This window comes from Phascolarctos cinereus, unplaced genomic scaffold (assembly GCF_003287225.1).
Source record: "Phascolarctos cinereus isolate Bilbo 61053 unplaced genomic scaffold, phaCin_HiC Scaffold_1;HRSCAF=81, whole genome shotgun sequence".
NCBI lineage: Eukaryota > Metazoa > Chordata > Mammalia > Diprotodontia > Phascolarctidae > Phascolarctos > Phascolarctos cinereus.
In genome coordinates, this window is record NW_027555514.1 from 201427828 (window position 1) to 201448269 (window position 20442).

At 38.2% G+C, this 20442-nt stretch overlaps 2 protein-coding genes across 7 annotated transcripts in view; one reads left to right on the forward strand and one right to left on the reverse strand.

Moving 5' to 3' along the window:
- Positions 1-15239, reverse strand: part of TMEM117 (transmembrane protein 117) — a 190273-nt gene extending 175034 nt beyond the window's left edge. For 2 of the 6 annotated variants that reach the window (XM_078156471.1, XM_078156483.1), the window contains exons 1-2: positions 14801-15239; positions 7202-7303 (exon numbers count right to left, since the gene is read on the reverse strand). The gene's annotated coding sequence lies outside the window, so the exon portion shown is untranslated. Of the gene's footprint in view, positions 1-5162; positions 5239-5333; positions 5500-5728; positions 5824-7201; positions 7304-14800 lie in introns of those variants that run through there. The other 4 variants (XM_020973675.2, XM_020973680.2, XM_020973676.2 and 1 more) reach the window with 4 other exon arrangements.
- Positions 15240-15297: 58 nt separating this feature from the next.
- The window catches only part of TWF1 (twinfilin actin binding protein 1), a 28400-nt gene continuing 23255 nt past the window's right edge, over positions 15298-20442 (forward strand). Inside the window, 2 exon segments of the mRNA XM_078156502.1 lie at positions 15298-15422; positions 17366-17443. Of these exon segments, the coding sequence (XP_078012628.1) occupies positions 15398-15422; positions 17366-17443 (103 nt within the window). The 5' untranslated portion in view covers positions 15298-15397.

The following is a 20442-nucleotide window of genomic DNA, read 5'->3' on the forward strand; positions in this document are numbered from 1 at the left end:
CACAAAGTTGCCTGCACACGATCTTGTTTTCTGGTCTCTCTTTCCTCCTCCCCTTTTCAAATTAAGCAATCAGATTAATATTTGTCTCCTTAAAATATATCAATGATAATAATTCAGTGTTTATTGGGTAACAATATTCCACCTGTTAGAATTACAACAATCTCAATGGTGTTTCATGTTCACTCTTGGACAATGGAATAATTCTTGAGTTGCCACTATCAATATCTCAACTACATCCATGATGGTTTTTCCACATACAGTCACTAGGATGTCATGTAAAGGAAAGAGTTCTGGATTTGGAGTCAGAGAACTGAGTTTGAACACTGGCCCTGTCAGATACTGTCTGAATGTCTTTGGGGAAGTCATTTACCTCCTCTGAGTCTCAGTTTCCTCATGTGTAAAAGTGTGTAATAGATGGGGCACACTTCACAAGGTTGTTGTAAGCATCAAATGAGATAATGTATATAAAGAACTTTGCAAGCCTTGAAATGCAATATAAATATGAGTTATCATTCAGTTTGAGTTTTTTGCTAGTGTATTTCCAGTTTTGTAGGTTTTAATAACTTATTTCCAGTGCAGTGAAATACCACAGAATAAGACTCTACAAGGTACGTATTATGTCACATTTCAAGCAATAATGAAAAAAAAATTCATTCATTTTGGTTATGATTCTATTTCTATTGTTGATCTAATAACCTGTTTGGGACAGCTAGGTGGTATAGCAAATAGAACACTGAGCCTGAAGTCAGGAAGACTGGAATTCAAATCCAGCTTCAGATACTTAGTAGCTGTGTGATCCTGGACAAGTCACTTAACCCTGTTTGCCTCAGTTTCCTCATCTGTAAAATGATCTGGAAAAGGAAATGGCAAACCACTTCAGTATCTTTGCCAACAAAACCCCAAATAGGGTCACAAAGAGTTAGATGTGACTGAAACAACTGAACAACAACAAAATAATCTGTTTTACTAAACTAAAATTCCCTTCCTTTATTAAAGTCATTAAGGTCTGTCGATACATGAAAATGTGCCAGGACTGCTCTTGTACACTTCCATTTCTCAGCAGGAAAGCAATATTTCACTTAAGAATCAGAGCTGGAAGGAAAACCGCCTGAACAAATCCTTTCATGTTATAGATTTACCCAAGGTCACACAAGTAATAAGAAGCAGAAGCAGAATCTGAACCCTATCTTGTCCAAATCTCATACTCTTCACACATGCATAATGCTCTTTCTGAAAACCATTTTGTGGCATTTAAGGGGTTTTTTTGTTTTGTTTTGTTTTGTTCAAGGATTGCTGAGATAATGTATGTAAAATTTTTTACCTATAAGGACTAAACAAAATATGTAGTGTTAAGAGACTGGATCTAAGATATCACTCATTCCTAGGTGAGAAAACTCATTTTACTAACTTAGTTTTCTCTGCAACTTAAAGTCTTACAGAGTTTCCTAGAGTATTGAAACAATTAAGTGATTTGCCCAGTGTCACAGAAGCTATATGTATTGTAGGCAAGGACTTGAATCCAGATTTTCCTGGCTTTGAAGCTAGCTCTCAATCCATTATGCCATGTTGCTTTTCATATAGTATTACATGTTGTTATTCTAAGAAGGACAAAAAAGACCATAATTCATTACTTTGCTAACATTGTCTTTAGTCTTCACAGAGCATAACTAAACATAATCAAACACATTTTCTAAGAATTTTCTGAGTACATAGCTCTATTCTAGAGAATGTAGAAGATATCACTCCAACTTTTCTATGATTCTTTTAGTATCTGTGCTTCATATGTTATGTTAGAACATTAATGGTTCTGATTTGAAAGTTTTTATGACCAAATATATGACATAATGGATGCAGTTAAGCATTTTTAGTACCTTATGCATTTTTTCCTGCAGAGACTTTCAGTAGTTTTCTATTGCTGTCATACATTTTGTGAAGCATACTGTCATATTTTTTGATGATCTCTAATTTAGCAAACAAAAGTCCTTAAACTGGAAAATCTTAAACAATACTACTGAAAATTATTGCTATTTGGTGCACTATGAAAATAGACCTTCAAATTATTCCTAGTCTTAGAAAGATAAAACTTTGTATTTATATGGTATCTTGCTTCTTAGTGTATTTTAAAACAAAAAAAATATATTTATCCTCAAATGCCAAGTAAAAGATGAGCAAAATCAAATCACAGTGTGATTTCACGCTCTACCTAAGATCCCTTATCCCTTAACATCACTCACTGCTACTATCTGGCCTGAAATTTTCACCATTAGAGAGTGTGATACAGTGAAAATCACATTCAAATAGGAATATATGCATAGATAGGATAATCAGTCTAGGGCTCGAAGGGACATCAGAGATAGTTAAAACCAACCCCCTTATTTTTCAGTGACTCTCTGAAGGTCACTGACACAAGCAGTATGCAGTAGAGGTGGAATCTAAACCAGGCCTTCTTGTCATCTCAAAAAGAAAGCCTTTGTTTCCATAGGAATAAATGTATTCTTTAAGGAGAATGAGAAAGCATGGATAAAAGTTTCGATGAAAAGAAAGAGGTAAAGAGAAAAAGACCACTGGGTTCTATACCTATATTCTGTATCTATACCTATATTCTGTACTATACCTATATTCTGTATTCTGTACTGTATTCTATGATTTCGTACTCATCTCTGGGTCTCAAATTCTGTAGATGCAAAATAAGAGGGATAATCTATAAGTTACATTCCAGGTATATCTCTATGATTCTATGACAAGTTAATGGCAAATCCTTAGTGGTATCTGGAAGGAGAATCAGGAAAAGCACCTACACGAAGGTGCCAGGATACAAAAGGCATGAAGCAAACTATATGATATTCAGGCAACCAGCTATGGTATGGAAATAGATTTTGAAACAGAAGTAGCATGCAGAAGTAAAAAAAGAAAATATTTTGTTTAAGATAGGTTGATGATGAAGGTTGGTTTAAGCATATCATTCTCATCCTATTGTTGAGGAAACAGATTGTCTATGTTCTGTAGAGCATTCTTAAATACTGAGTTTTAACAAAGATTAAATAATGGCATAATAAAATTATGCCTTAGTTTTAGCCTAGTTTGAAAAGCTGCACAGCCTTTAAAATTAATCAATGAAAGGCAAATATAAGTAGTTTTCAACAAATACCACAATTCTATATCATTTACAGAATTATATCTGTGATTCCTGTCTTTAGTAATTCCCTGATCATTGATTCATAGGCTAAATGTTGTTTTCTTTGTTTACACTATCTTTACAAGACCACGAAACAGTACTGAAGGTCCTCCAAATTGCATTATTAATAAATATTTTGTAGCTATATAAAAATATTTATAAATATTTCCCTGAAACAGGGAAGTTAACATCATTTTAAAAGTGTTTACAGCTTTCCCCGAGTGATTTTTTTAAATGCTATAAAGAAGCTTTATAGCAGTGGATAGCACTGAACACAGAAAGATCTGGTTTCAAATTCAAATGAGATTCACTAGCTATGTGACCACTGAAAAGTAGGTTAACCTTTTTTTAATCTCAGTTTCCTCACTTATCAAACATATATACTAAGGTTGCCAAAGAAAATGACAAGTGTATGAGTAAAACAAGGTTTCCTGAAACTAGCTTTTATCTGACATTAAAAACTTTAGAAAACTGACAATTTAAAGTGAAGCAAACAAATCTTAGTTTCTGATTATATACACTGGCTGTGCAGAAAAGAAATGTCTTTATAAATTGATGGAGCTATGATTTCACCCCTATCAATTGATGGAGCTATGGAAACTCTTTCCAAGGATGCAAATTGAAATCCCCCACTGCATGTCTTTCTTACTCATGTCTTTCTATAAATTCTCCAAAAAAGATTCACTCAATGTTCTAGAGGTCTTCTTTTAATATCTTTATGACACCAATGAACCATACCAGCTGACATTAATGAATGCCCTTTTCCACTGATACTTATCCTTTGTCTTTTACAGTACTTTTCAATACAAGCCAGCACTGATAAACCTGCTGCAGCCTGTTAATGAACACCATGGATCTTCCACTGTGCTTAGGGTTACTTGAAATTTTAGTTTTGCTAAAATCAGTGATGTTCCACATTGTGAAAAAACAGCCATTAGAGCTAAAACATCAAACTTTATAACTAGATGCTATTAAATAAAGGGGAAGAAGTTAAAATGAAATAAATATTACCGTGACAAAAAGTCAGTATTTGAGAATAAAAATTAGTTCCTGAAAAAAATGATTATTTATAACAAAAAATGTCATTGACAGGATTTGTTACAAAAAGAACTTCCTAAAACTTCCTATAGCTTCCATACCCTTTCCAGGCTTGGGATAACACAATGAGATTCACTTTTAGTTGGTATTTTTAATTAACAAAGATGCTTACTGAATGATCTTAATATTTATGTGTTTTCAAAACTAAATACAGACCCTTAAGTTATTTTGCACAGTCATTAAAATGCAATTGCACAAGTTAAGCTCCCTGTGTTTTTTTAAAAATAGATATAAAAATGGTTTTAGATGAGTCACAATGAAGTTAAGGAGCCCCTTAAGTTCCAAGTTTACATACCAGAAGAAAATTAAGAAGGCTTGTCAAGAGACATATGTGAATCTGCTAATTTTAATTAACAGGAAATGAAGAGCTCTTTGCTTAGCTCAAGTTGTTTGTTTGTTTTCCTTTGCTTGGCTCAATTTTTCAGCAAAGTTCAAGGTCTTTCAAGCACACTAAGTTTTCCTAAGTAGAGGCAACAGCCCATATACGGGTGTAAGCTCCTTTACCAAGTACATACCAAAAGGTTTTAGGAGACCCTACCTTGATTCATCACACTACAGAACTGTGAAGAAAAAGAATCTGAATTTGCTGTTTAAGGTTATGCAGTTACATCCATATTCACCAGAAGGAGAGAGAGGAAGACTGAGAGACAGAGAGACACAGACAAATCACACTGCAGTTTGACAATAGTTGAATATAAGAAGCTAGCCCAGCTTGCCTTATGATGAGAGTGGACAGGAAGGGGCAGGGGAGACTGTACTTACCCGGTTCCGGGTGTGTGTGTGTGTGTGTGTGTGTGTGTGTGTGTGTAACAAAGAGACAGAAACAGAGAAAGACACTGGAAAACTAAAAATAAACAAATCGCAATTCTTCCAGGGGTGGGTGGTCTACCTTGCTAGCCAGAAGACAAGAGAGGAAGCTCTGGAGGATTTTACTGCTGCTGCAGCAGCATAGCAGCTGCCACCAGGTTATAGAGCTATTAATATCTGCTTGGCCCACCCACTGCCTCCTCCATCTACGTACTTCTTTCTAGCCCAGGCCTTGTACGGTATAAGGGCCAACCTTAAAAATCTCTCTCTCTCCCTCGGCGATCTTGGCACAGCTTGCTTTCCGGTAAAGGGGAAGAAGGGGGAAGGCTACGACAAGGGCAACCGCTGCCGCTTGGGTGACCTAGGCATCCTCCAATTCTGCCCGCTGCATCGCCAGCTGAAAACATGTCTCTTCCTCCTCTCCGCCTCCCCCCCCCACGCCCCCGCCCTGCACACTCCAATCACCCTCCCTTCTTCCCGGTGGAGGCGCAGCCGGACACTTCCAACCCCTGGGGAAACCACTACGGCTGCGGAGCCCACCGGTCTCCTCTCCTCCAAGGACTGCCTCTGCATAAACAGATAAGGAGGCGATTGAAGGATTTAGGAAGCGAGAAGAGAGGCATCTTAGCAAATGCTTTCAGCAGTAACCTTATCTTTTAGTAGAAATCATTAAAAATATTGCCAGCTCCATCTTCACGGGTGAATCTTGTCCCCAGGGGTTGACAGATAGGCTAATAGTCCACTAGGTCAGCAGAAGCACAAGCAGAAGCACAAAGAGGCTCCAGCTTTTTAACAGCCTCCAGTCAAAATGGATCTTCCCCTAATTATTTAAAGGCAAAAGGCACAGATTATGATTTGATGGGGTTTGGGTTGGGGCTTTATGTCAGATTTGGTAGTCACTGTGGAGATTAGCCAAAGAAGAGGATTTATTCTAAAGTATTTTTACTTTTCTTCTCATCCAGAGTCTGACAAGGCCTGATTGTGCCCTTCATTTCAACTTCCTCTTCCCAAAAAAAATTTCTTTTTAAGACCATTGTCTCCGGCTTACAGCTATTTCTGTAGGATATAAGCACTCCTGCTACAATTTCCTTTTTCTTCTCATAAGTCTAAGGCAAGTTTAACATACTTCCTCTCAAAAAAATATTCGACTTTAGGCTGTGTTCTTGCACACCCATTTTATACATTCTTTAATGAATACAAAATATATCTTAGCAGACTTGGTGAACAGCTTTTTGAGGCATGGAGTTTCCTTTCTTTTTCTTCCAGTTCCTGTAGGTGCACACGTATAATATTCAGCTACTTTTAAAGTTACCAATGGAATACCCATTATCCATATGTAATATGAATTGTACAGAGCAATGAAAGATATTCTCTGTCTACTTCCTTTCTGCTGTGTGGGAACTGGGGAGTGGAGGTGAAAAGTTTCTGAGAATGTATGACTCATTATTGACTACTGAACCAAAAGATCTGATGACTCAGGGTACCACTGAAAAGAGGAGACAGCTTCTGTCCCCAGCCTGCTGATTTCTGCAGCTATCTACCTGACATGACAGGATTTCTTCATCATGCTTACAATTCAGCTGTGGATACTCAACACCTTACCAACTCCTTCAGCTTCCTCTCCCCTCTGACTGGAGGGCTGGAAAGTGGAGCACTAAACTCCTCCCAAAGTTTTCCTTTATAGAGGGCAGGGATGTGGACTTTGGAGGCAACTTTCCTTTTAGAGGTTGTCTTTCCTTCACCACCCCCATTAGACTGTAAGCTACTTGAGGGCAAGGACTGTCTTTCCTTTTCTTATTTGTTTGCCCAGCACTTAGCATAGCACCTGGCACATGTTTTTGTTGTAATTCAGTCATGTCCCTTTGTGACTCCATTTGGGGTTTTCTTGGCAAAAATACTGAAGTGGTTTGCCATTTCCTTCTCCAGGTCATTTTACAGATGAGGAAACTGAGGTAAACAGGGTTAAGTGACTTGCCCAAGATCACACTGCTAGTAAATGTCTGAGGCCAGATTTCAACTCAGGAAGTTGAGTCTTCCTCATTCCACACCCAGTGCTCTATCTACTGTGACACTTAGTTGCCCCTTTCCTCACATAACACACTTCATCTTCCATTCCTCTACCTTTTGCACTGGCTGTCTGTCCCACATGCCAGGGTCATTCACTGCATCCCAGGCCATTGCCAGTTATCTTGACTTTTGTCCTGCCACTGGACTTCAATGACTCTGGAAGAGAGAATAAAGCAGATGACTTTGTGCAACTCTGCCTCACTCAAATCCAAGTCAAGACATTATCTATAATGTCACTGGTCTTCTTCAAAAATGAAAGACAAGCAACATCTTGTCCAATTTCTTATCCATATTATATATGTGACCAGTAGTAAGTTTCCAGGCCTTTGAGTTGCCCATGATTTCAAGTTCCAGTTAGAGAATAAAGCAGGAAAAGAAGAAATGCTGCCCAAAATGATTCCCAGCATTATCCCTTATACTCTTTTAGGGCTGAGTATGAATGAAGTAATCCCCTTGTAGAACCATTTTTACAGTCTCTGCTAAAAACTGCTCAGCCTGAGGCTGCCTGAGTTTTGTTACACTGATCTCTAGACACTGTTCTGATGGATGCTGCTCCACTGTAATCCTGCCTATGTCTAACTCCTTGGAAATTCTTAGCTATTTCTTCCTCAGGGAAAACCAGGTGATGACATATTTCCTTAGCTTAAATCCTAAACTCCAGCTCTTTTAGGAAAAGGGAGAAATGTTTGCCAGGGAACCAACAAAAGGCCATGTTTCCTCAGAGGCTTGACTGATGCAGTTTGGGATTACTGGGAACCGCAAAATTTCAGGGTACAGGGCAGCGTCTACCTTGAATGAATTCATGCACTCAAACCATCTTCCAGTCAAGTAGCAAAATTTATTGTAACACCACTAGAAGTGGGCAGGGTTCCTAGGGAACCTGCAATTTAATGGGGGTGAGAATGATGCTTACATACAAAAGGACAACGAAAGGTGGGATTAAGGAGTAGTAAAGTATTCTGGGGTGGGAATATCAAGTGGGCTAAATAGGTGATCTAGGTGGGATTAAGGAGTGGTCAGTATATGCAAGTAGTCTGGGGTGGCCCAAGTGAGACAGTGAAAGGAATGTCAAGTAAACTAAATTTATGGGAAATTTCTGGGACTTGGGTTGCAAGACATGGTCGCTTGGGGTTCTAGGTCCCATCACTTCATCGTGGCCACAGAAGCACCTCATCTCCACTGCAGGAAATTTTCAGCCCCAGGTGTCAAGATCTTTAGAACAGAGAGCAAGGTTATTCTGGCTAATGCCCTTAGGCCTTATCTTTTTCTTTAGACTCTTTCTAGTCTAGATTTTAGTAGGCATCCCATATATTTCCCAAATTTTAGTCTCTGGAGGCTATCCTATAAACTAGGTAATAATTTATCACCTAATAATTACCAAAAAGCTTTGGGATCCAAGGTTCCCCACAGTTCAAAGTCTAAGTTTCTTCTTGTCTCTCACTTAGATGAGAAGGCAGAGAGACAAGCATGCAGAGACAAAGCCAAGCACAAGAAAAAGACACTGTTTCCTTCATTAGATGGTGAAGGCTCCTTGAAGGCAGGGGGACATCTTTTGCCCCTTTTTGTATCCCCAGTGCTTAGCACAAAGCCTAGAAAATAGTAGGTGCTTAACAAATGTTTATTGACTGACAGGCTGACTTAGTCTCAGCTACCAACTCAGTGGTATTCATGGACCCTTCATATGCAGATGAAGCTGATCAAATATTGAAAGAGGCTTTCCCTCATCTCTTAAATCTTAATTTATGATGACAAAGGCCATTCATTCATTTAAAAACTCAGTAAGACAACCACACAGCTCTGTGCTAGGTAATGTAAGAGATATAAAGAATAATAAAATGCTGTCCCTTCCCTCAGTGAGCTTATAATTTTGTATGTGGCAAGCACATAACCATACCATAACCATAACCATAAAAAAGGCCAAAAAATGATAAATACTATGAGAAAGATGAAGTGTTATGGGAGTTCAGAGAAGGGAGAAATCATAGAGTTGGATTTCAAGGAGGGCTTTACAGAAAGAAATGGCACTTAAGCTAGGTGGGCCTCAAAGGAGGAGAATGGACAAAGGAAAGAATTTCAGAGTAAACAGCAAGAACAATGATGATCACTCAGGAAAATACCTGAGATACACTCAAGAAATGTTGAGATGATCTGATATGGCTAGAGCATAAGAGTGATATAGAAGAAGATAAGGCTAGAAAGGTAGATTGAGATCAGATTAAAAAGAACCTTTAATACCAACCTTTAGGTTGCATTGGTGACAAATACCCAGTGCCCCACCATACACTTCCCAACACTTATCTCCCTCCAAAGTACTCCCCATTCTTGCCACAAGATTCTTTACAAATCACTGAATGGTCTCTAGATTGGAGCCCTGATGGCAGGGAAAAGGCAGGGACTCACCTACCAAATTCCCCTCCAAACAACTTTAAATAACACCTCAAAATGAATTCTGGAATTGTACCACCCAACGAAAGAACAGGATAAAACCATTTTTCAGCCCAAGACAATTTAGAAGGTTGGCAGGAAAGATCTGTTCCACTGGAGTGAGAGTGAAATGCAACCCATCTTCAGGCAACACCATGCCAAGCTAACAGAGGTCGTGGGGGCAATGGAATTGGCAACAGCAGCTTCCAAAGCTCTCAACCCACAGACTGTCAAACAATTGGTCAGAAGGAGCTCAAAAAGGTCCCTTTTCTGGCACTAGATGCAGAACTGTTGTATTACCTGTACTCAGATCTGGGTCACAATCTTGGGTAGCAGTCCCAGAGTGAAGAAGAGCAGTACATACTAGAACATGAAGTCACAGGAGAACAGGGACCCTGTTCATGATTTCAGAGCAGAAAAGAGTGCTTGTGGTCACTCACAGACCACAGCATAGCACAGACCACACCTCTTCTTAACTCATACCACCCTGGAAGAACTAAAAAGTTATACGCCCCCAGAACTAACTCTGAAAACAGCTGCACCAAATAAGCTGAACCTTGGGACAGTGACTCTCCATCTGAGGAGCAAAGCCCAACTTTAATATAAAGATAAAAGTTAAGAAATGGGCCTGAAAAATGAGCAAACAACAACAACAAAAATCCTGACCATATAAAGTTACCATGGTGATAGTGAATATCCAAATAATAACTCAGAAGAAGATAACAAAGTCAAAACTGCTATATCCAAAGCCTCAAGGAAGAATGTGAATTGGTGTTAGGCCCAAAAAGAATTCCTGGAAGAGCTCAAAAAGGAGTGTAAAAATCAAAGACAAGTAGAAGAAAAATTAGGAAAAGAAATTACTATGATGCAAGAAAATCATGAAAAAAGATTCAACAGCTTGGTAACAGAAGCATAAAAAAATACTGAGGAAAATAACACCTTAAGAAACAAAATAGGACAAACAGTAAAAGAGGCATAAAAATCCAACAAAGAGAAGAATGCCTTAAAAAGCAAGATTGGCCAAACAGAAAGACATATACAAAAATTCACTGAAGAGAAAAACTCCTTAAAAAGAAGAATAAGCCAAATGGGAAAAGATACATAAAAATTCACTGAAGAAAAGAACTCCTTAAAATGGAGAATTGGCCAAATGGAAAAGGAGATACAAAAGCTTAATGAAGAAAATAATTCTTTAAAAATTAGGATTGAGCAAGTGGAAGCTAATTACTCCATGAGACATCAAGAAGCAATAAAACAAAATCAAAAGAATGAAAAAACAGAAGAAAACGTGAAATATCTCCTTGGAAAAATAAATGTCCTGGAACATAGATCCAGGAGAGGTAATTTAAGAATTATTGGGCTACCTGAAAGCCATGATCAAAACAAACAAACAGCCTAGACTTTATCCTTTAAGAAATTATGAAGGAAAACTTCCCTGATATTCTAGAACCAAAGGGTAAAATAGAAATCAAAAGAATCCACTGATCACCTACTAAAAGAGATCCTCAAATGAAAACTCCCAGGAATGTTATGGCCAGATTTCAGAGCTCTCAGGTCAAAGAGAAAATACTGCAGTCAGAAAGAAACAATTCAAATATTGTGGAGCCACAGTCAAGCTAATACAAGATTTAGCAGCTACCACATTAAAGGATTAGAGGGCTTGAAATATAATGTTCTGGAGGGCAAAGGAGATAAGATTTTACAACCAAGAATCCAGGAGTATAATTCTTCAGGGGAAAAAAATGGATATTCAATGAAACAGAGAATTCAAGCATTCCTGATGAAAAGACCAGAGCTGAATAGAAAATTTGACTTTCAAATACAATACTCAAGAGAAGCAAAAAAAAAGGAAAGAGAAATCATAAGGGATTCAATAAGGTTAAACTGTTTACATTCTTACCCTGGAAGATGATACTTTTAACCACTAAGAATTTTCTCATTATTAGCATAGTTAGAAGGAGCATATATATAGGCAGAGGACATGGATGTGACTTGAATATGATGGGATGATATCTAAAAAAAACAAAACTAAGGGGTGAGAAAAGAATGCACTGGGAAAAGGGGGAACAGAGAGGTAGAATGAGGTAAATTATCTACATAAAAGAGGTAGAAAAGAGATTTTACAGTGGAGGGGAACATGGGGGAAATGGAGGAGGGGAGAGTGTGAACCTTACTCTCACTGGAATTGGCTCAAAGAGAATAACATACACAGTTGGGTATGTAAATCTATCTCACCCTACAGTAAAGATAAGTGAAATAAGGAGCTGATAGAAGTGCAGACTTATTCCTCATAATGAAACTAATTAATTAAACAGCTACTTGATTACTGGCACTTTGTCTCTGACCTACTGTTTACTCATTCTCAGGTTAGAGATTGGCTCAGTAAAATCCTGTTAACAGAAGAGAGTACAGATTGGGGGAGGCCATTGTCAGAAGCAAACATTTTTGAGGATTGTCAGAGTGAAAAAAGAGAGCATGATACACAGAGGAGGAAATAGGATGGGGGGAAATACACAGTAACTAAAACTGTGAAAAATAAATTTTACAGCAAGTATCTCTGATAAAAGTCTCATTTCTCAAATATATAGAGAACTGAGTTGATAAGTGGTCAAAGGACATGAACAGGCAGTTTTCAGACAAAGTAATCAAAGCTATCTATAGTCATGTGAAAAAATGCTCTAAATCACTACTGATAGAGAAACACAAATTAAAATAACTCTGAGGTACCACTCCATACCTATCAGATTGGCTAATATGACAGAAAAGGAAAATGACAAATGTTAGAGGAGATGTGGGGAAACTGTGACACTAATACACATTTAGTGGAGTTGTGAACTGATTCAACCATTCTGGAGAGCAATCTGGAACTATGCTCAAAAGGCTATAAAATAATGCATACCCTTTAACCCAGCAATACCCCTACTAGGTCTTTATCCTAAAGAAATAGTAAACAAAAAGGAAAAGGACATATATGTACAAAAATATTTATAGCAGCTCTTTTTGTGTTGGCAAAGAATTGGAAATTGAGGGGATGCCGATCAATTGAGGAATGGCTAACCAAGTTATGGTATTTCATTGTAATCAAATACTATTGTGCTATAAGAACTGACAAGTAGCATGACTTAAAAAAAACTTAGAAAGACACATGAATTGATACAAAGTTAAGTGAGCAGAACCAGGAGAACATTGCACACAATAACACCAACGTTGATGATTAACTGCAAATGATGTAGCTATTCTCAGCAATACTATGATCCAAGACAATTCCTGCAAACTTTTGATGAAAAATGCTCTCCAGCTCCAGAGAAAGAACTAGGGTCAATGCAGATTGATGATTTTTTCAAAACTTTTTTTTTTTTGGTGAGGCAATTGGGGTTAAGTGACTTGCCCAGAGTCACACAGCTAGGAAGTATTAGGTCACATTTGAACTCAGGTCCTCCTGACTCCAGGGTCGGTGCTCTATCCACTGTGCCACCTCGCTGCTCCCCAATTTTTTTTTCATCTGTGTTTTCTTTCACAACATGGCTAATATAGAAATATGTTTTGCATGAGTATGTATGTATAACCTACGTCAAATTGCTTGCCTTCTCAATGAAGGGGTAAGGAAGAGGGAATTTGGAACTTAAACTTTTACAAAATGAAAGTTAAAAATTGTTTTTACATGTAATTGGGGAAAAATAAAATATTAATTTTTTTAAAAGAAATAAATAAAAAAGAGGGAAAAAAAAGAAGAAGACACTGCCCCAGTCTCCTGTTTGAGCTGCCAGACAGTGTTCCTGGAGGTTTGAGTGTTAAAATACCTGCAGAGTCAAGGCTGGGAAACAAACCACAGCTCCTGTTTTGGAGGGTATCCAACTGGCAGGTATCCTTATCTTCCCCCTTCTGTTATTTGCTTTCAGGTGGATATACTTTTATCTTCCCCCTCCTAATTTCTCTTAAATTTCATTTTTCTATGCTGCTCATGTATTCATATTCTACATAAGACTGCTGAAGCTGATGGGTTTTTTTGGCTCTCTGTATACAGATGAGCCTGTGGTCTGAACATAATAAAACACTGCAGATAACTATCTCTACATTGTTAGTTTGGTGATTGACATCAATACTTCATCAACGGACCCTCAGATAATTTTTATCTCACTGATACTATGCTGAAATGAGAGCTCCCATTTTGGATTACTTTCCCAGCTAGGCCAAAAGGGTATTTTTTTCTATATATTTACAATGTCTTTCTTGCTACTCTCGTTTTATCTCCTTTAGGTTCAGCTGTTCGGATAACTTTTGTAACTGGTTCTGATGGGGTGCTTGGGTGCTTGTACTCGCACCTCAATTCCAAGACCATATTTCACCCTAGCCTCAAGGCACTATCCCTGACAGTTTCCCTCTAGATCAAGGACCCTATCTCTGGAAGTGACTCATGAGTGGGCCCAGTAAGGCAAACTATCTCTCCCTCTTACAAGAGCAAGCTGACCTCTGTAGAATTTCCCTTGTATGAACAGGACTATCTTGTACCTGCAGAACTGTTAAGTACTGATGCCCACAGTTCTGTATACAATCCAGAGGTCAAGCTATAGACATCAACTCCCCAAACTATCTTCTTACAGACATAACAGATCAAAAACACACCCCTTAGGAAACCCCGCTCCCCAAGGTTTCCAGTAGTGAATGACCTAGTTGTACGTTATCACCTAATCAGCATACTTGCCACATAATTCACTACTTTTCCTATATAAGCTTCAGCATCATTCCTGTTAGGTTGCAAGTTCCCTAGGGAGCTCTGCCCACCATGGCAGAATTCCTTAAGGAACCTCTGCCCACTGCATAGCATAACAATAAATCTTTGCCGCCTTGACTCAAAGAACGCTTGAATCTGTGAATTCATTCCAGACAAGCCCGTCCTATACTCCAGTCCTTGAGGGGTCTCAAAACCTCTCAGACCCCAACAATTCTACCCCCAAAAACCTATTAAAGTACTTAAAATTCCGATAGTTAAATGCTTCAACAACAACAAACATTTGTTAAAAACTGTGCAATACACTAGCACAAAACTGAAAGTCTCTACCACTGATCTTAACTTGGGGGCTGAGGTAAGGAGCAGGTTGTAATGTATATGCCACTAAGTATGATTCAATGAAAACTGAATTCAGACACTCCTAACCTAAAGCATAATGCTCTGTGGAAGGCTTGCCCTGCACCCTATGAACGTAGGTTCATGATTTAGGAATCACCTACCATGGAGGCACTTTGCTTTCTGGTCGTTCCTTATCCTTTGACTGGCTGCATATCACAGCTCACCCACCGTGTAAGTTCCTTGAACCTGACCATGAAGAAAGATGCCTCTCCCCTCACCTTCAGACCTCAAGGAGGGGGTGTGTGTCTTTTTCTGCTTCAGTTGGCCTTCTCAGTCTGACGTGTAGGCAATGATATTCACTGGATGTGGAATGTGAGCTAGATCTTGGAGCCAAGTGAGAGTTTGCAGTCAACCAGCCGATCGGGGAAGTCTGGCACTTGGAAATTAGGACGATGTTCTATAGAAACTACGCTAAACTGTTTTATATACTTGTTATTATACTACTGATGTAAATATTTCTTTGTTAAAGCTAATCTATTAGCAACTAAAAAGATCTGGGCCCCGCCACTGCCCGGCGGGGCTGCACTGCGCAGGCCTGGGCTGCGCCGGCTGGCCAATCTGCCGGCGCGGGCCGGGGCGCGTTTCGGTGACGCACAAGGCCAAGGGAGGAGCGGCTACTTCCTGGAGCCGCCAGCCGAGGCCGCTAGTTCTCCCCAGTCTGCAGCGGAGGGTGGGCACCGGGTGCTGACCTCGCTACTATGTCCCATCAGACCGGCATCCAAGGTAAAGACACAGTACGGGGAGGAAAGAAAAGGGGGGTCCTTGGGCTCTGGAACTTCTCAAGCCGCAAAGACCGGCAACGGCTGGGTCCTTCAGGAAGCCAGGCCTTTTTCCTCCCTCACCTCCCTTTCCGTGCCCTGGCCGAGCCCTGACCTCTAGGTCTGGGGGCCGGAGGCTGAGCGGCCTCCCCCATGTATGGTGGAATAACTCCTCAGAGACACCGCTCGGCCGGTTCCAAAGCCGTTCATGCCTTTTGGGGCGTTTACGCTTCAGAAACCAGATAAAAGTGTCTGGACCTTCCTTGTCAACGGAGGGAGTGTTTCCAGAACTTCTTTACTCATTACCTTCCTTCTACAGTTAATAAATTATGATGATTCATTGCTCTGCCAGCACTCGGACTCCTCATCACCTTAGCTTTCCTAGGCAAACTAAGTCTGCCCTGTGAACTTGTGTTTCTTCCTCCGTAATGGCAGCTGGGTGTATGTAATCCTATCTCACCTCCTGTAGGTCCTGGTTTGAATAACAGGTAGGCTGGAAGCACTCACCTGAGCTGAATGAAACTCTGAACTGTGGCAGTAACTTCTTTTATAAATTAAAAGTGCAAACCAAAATTTGCCAAGCTACAAGGAAACAGATTGTCCTTCTAATTGAAGTCGTTTTCTGTTGTCCCTCTTTGTTTTTAACACCCGATGCGCAAAGATTTTAGAAAGTTGTGCCCATTTACTTCCACCCTCACTTTTGTGTAATTCCTCAGATAAACAAGAACACCGAAGCTAAGCCTGTGAAATTTTTTTCACTGCTTTTCTTTGCTGTTTAAAATTTTATCAGCTTTAATACTCGATATTTGTGCACAGCTCAAGTGATTCGTATCCTTTTACTATTTATAGTAATAGTAGTACTGGTGATTAATAGTAGGTATATCAAAAAAAATTTTAGGTCAATTGCAGTAGTATTTTAGAATTTTGAGATATATCAAATCTGGTAAAGGTAATATATAAATATCAAGAGTTTGAAGTGTTTCTTTGGTTAACGTTTCATAGTGCTTGATTTAGAGATAAAAAGACCTTAGAGACTGTCTCCCAGATTTTATAGATGAGGAGACTGAGGTCCAGAGAGGTTAAATATCTTGCACTTGGTCTGTATTTGAACCCATGTTCTCTGAATTCCAAAACTAGTGTCCTGCTACACACTATCTTAATTTTGTTGAATTCATTTTTAATTTAGTTAAGACCGTGTGCTTGCTGTTGTTCTTATGGAAGAAAAACTTAATACTAATATTTAGTAAGTAGTGCTAGTATCTGTCTTTTAATGCAAAACCTGTGTAGTGCAAATATTATTATTATATCTGTTTTATAGATGAGGAAACTTTCTGAGATTAAATGACTTACTCTAAGTCACATTGAGTAAGTTTGCAGGGACATAAGAGAATCCCTCAAATGTAGGTCTTCTAATTTATTTAATGTGCTTTCCAAAATGAAAATCACATCAAAATTCTTTTTAGTTCTTTGCATATCAGAAACTTGTCATTACACCAAAGACATCAGGTTTGTTTGTTTTTTTAACCAAATACTTCAGCCTAACTCATCAAAATCAGCAAAGATAACTTGATGGTTTCTCCCTCGTTTCTTTTTGGTCATTTCCATGTATGTATGGTATGGTAACTTCTGCTACATCATTTCAAAGAATAAGACAGATTAGTATTATTTGAAACTTGAATTACTTTCCTGTATTTTTTTTATAACACAAAACATAACATTACTGATTTAAGTCCATATTTTTTTTTATTAATCCTTGGTATCATGGTTAAAGTGAAATACAAACTGCTAAACAATGTCTTTTCTCAAATGGTTTAATATTTTACTTTATTTTAAATTTTAAAAGTAAAAATTAAGATTAATGTGTAAGTATGCAAAGCATACTAACTTTTTCCATTTTTTTTCTTTCAGCAAGTGAAGAAGTTAGAGATATCTTTGCCAGAGCAAGGAACGGAAAATACAGGCTCCTAAAGATTTCAATTGAGGATGGTAAGTTTACATTGTTTTTTTTTTAACATTGTTTAGTAAGAGGTAGAACTCTTGAGGGGGAGCTTTCATGTTTGTGATTTGAGATATTCATGTAAAATTAAGAAATTTTGTAGTTTTTATTTGTATCTTTTCAGGGTTAAAAATAACTTAGTTCCTGCAGATTCTGGGCAAATGCTATCTATGAGTAACTTACTTTTTGATCTTTTGATCCTGATATTTTTATTACTCCTATATGCTATAGCTACCTATTACTGAAAGAGGAACTTGGCTCAAAATCTATATAATTTTTTTTCCTTCTTTGTATTTATGCTTGTATATTTTGTCACACCCATTTTTTACTTCTGTGTTCCTATATCAGGAGTTGAAATGGGTTAACATATCATAAATTTAAAATTGGAAGGGAACTCAGAGGCTTTCTACGGTAGATTTTGAAGTTTGTGGGTTTTTTCCCATTGAAGCATTTATAGTAATTCCTATTGAGTGATCAAATTACGGAGATCATATAATTCATTCTTAATTATTTTTGACCATTTTAGTCATTGAGCAGAATAGAAAATAGGCACAATCCCTGTCTTCTGCCTACCTGTGAAAGATATGTATTTCCCAAATGCAGACAGTCAGGTACAAAACTAGTAACAGCTAACATTTATATATTTGCTTACTATGTGCCAGGAGGGGCATCTAGGTAGTGCAATGGATAGAGCACTGGGCTTGGAGTCTTGAAGACTTGGGTTCAAATTCGGCCTCAGACACTTACTAGTTGTGTGGCTCTGGGCAAGTCACTTACCCCTCATTTGCCTCGGTTTCCTTATCTGTAAAAGGAGCTGGAGAAGGAAATGGAAAACCACTCCAGTGTTTTTTTCCAAGAAAATTCCAAATGGTATGACATGACTGAACTACAACAGTGTGCCAGGAGGTTAAATGACATACTCAGGGTCACAGAACTAGGAAGTGTCTGAGGCCAGAAAATAACTTGAGGATATGACACAGTTTAGTGATTTGGCATGAAGAGATTGAAGTTTTTATATATGATGGAGATAATTATTGAGGCATTCTACCACAGGAGAAGATCCAAGGTACATGAGATTATCATGTTCCAGGATTTTTAGCTATTGAAGGAAAAAAATGACACACTGAATTTTAGGCACAAAGCTTCCAGAAATAACTTTTTCTATAATTTAACAGTATTCCTAAGTTAAAAGCATTTCTAGTCTAGAGTGAGAAGGGTCCGAACTGGCATAGGTCACCCATGGACTCTGACATTTCTGTATGTCAAGATGATTTGAGGTAATATTAATTGGAATCTAGAACAAGAACGAGATTATAATATCCTAAAATACATTTTGGGTTAACAATCCAGAACAATAGTCAGTACTTGATTCCTTCCTCCCTTTAAGGATTGAAAAATGTCTTCTCTCTGTGATTAATATCATAATTCTTTCTGAATGGACAAATGCATTAGAAGGATATTGTACTTAGATGGGTCAGTACCCAATCACTTCAGGAGGTGGGAGAGGCAATATTCTTACAAAAGAGCAGATACTCTTTGTTTGATAGTTGGATTTCCACTCAATCTATTTCCTTAAGAAAGAAGTGCCTTTTGTCTTCAACCTAGCTTTAGGCAGGAGTCTGGAAGGGGTATTTAGTCTAAGTACAAGAGATATTATTTTATTTTATTGCTTTATTTTTAAAATTTATCTAGTATTTTGTTTTTCCCCCCTTATGTGTACAAACAACTTTTTTTTTATCATATTAAACATATTTCCACATTAGTCATGTTGTGAAAGAAGAATCAGAACAAAAGCGAAAAACCATGAGGAAGAAAAAGCAAAAAGTAACAACAAAAAGAGAGAAAATAATATGCCTCGATCTGCATTCAGACTCCATAGTTCTTTCTCTGGATGTGGATAGCATTTTCCACCATGAGTCTTTTGGAGTTGTCTTAGATGATTGCATTGCTGAGAAGAGCTAAGTCTAACAGAGTTGGTCATTGCACTGTGTACAGTGTTCTCCTGGTTCTGCTCACTTCACTCAGCATCAGTTTATGCAAGTTTTTCCAGGTTTTTCTAAAGTCTGCCTGCTCACCATTTTTTACGGAACAATAGTATTCCATTACATTCATATACTACAACTTGTTCAGCTGTTCCCCAATTGATGGGCATCCCCTCAATTTCCAATTCTTTGCCACCACAAAAAGAGCTGCTATAAATATTTTTGTACACGTGGGTCCTTTTCCCTTCTTTTATGATCTCTTTGGGATACAGACCTAGACGTGTTATTGCTAGGTTAAAAAGTATGCACAGTTTTATAGCCCTTTGGGCATAGTTCCAAATTGCTCTCCAGAATGGTTGGATCAGTTCACAACTCTACCAGCAATGTATTAGTGTTCCAATTTTCCCACATCTTCTTCAATATTTATCATTTTCCTGTTTTTTTATGTTAGCCAATCTGATAGGTGTGAGATGGCATCAGAGTTGTTTTAATTTGCATTTCTCTAATCAACAGAAAAATAATTTTTAACGTTTGTTTTTAAAACTTTGAATACCGTATTCTCTCCCTTCATCCCTCACTACTCTCCCCCCCATTGAGAAGGCAAGCAATTTGATACAGGTTATACATGTGCAGTCATGCAAAACATTTCCATATTAATCATGTCATGAAAGAAAACAGACCAAAAAAAACTCAAGAAAAATAAAGTTAAAAAAATATATGTTTCTGTATTCAGACACCATCAGTTCTTTCTCTGGAGATGGATAACATTTTTCTCCTAAGTCCTTCCGAGTTGTCTTTGATCATTGTATTGCTGAGAATAGCTGAGTCATCCACAATATTTCTGTTACTTTGTATCCAGTACATTTCACTTCCCATCAGCTCACGTAAGTCTTTCCAGGTTTTTCTGAGAGCACCTACTCATCATTTCTTATAGCACAATAGTATTCCATCATAATCACATACCAGAATTTGTTTAGCCATTCCTCAATTGATAGGCATCCCCTCAG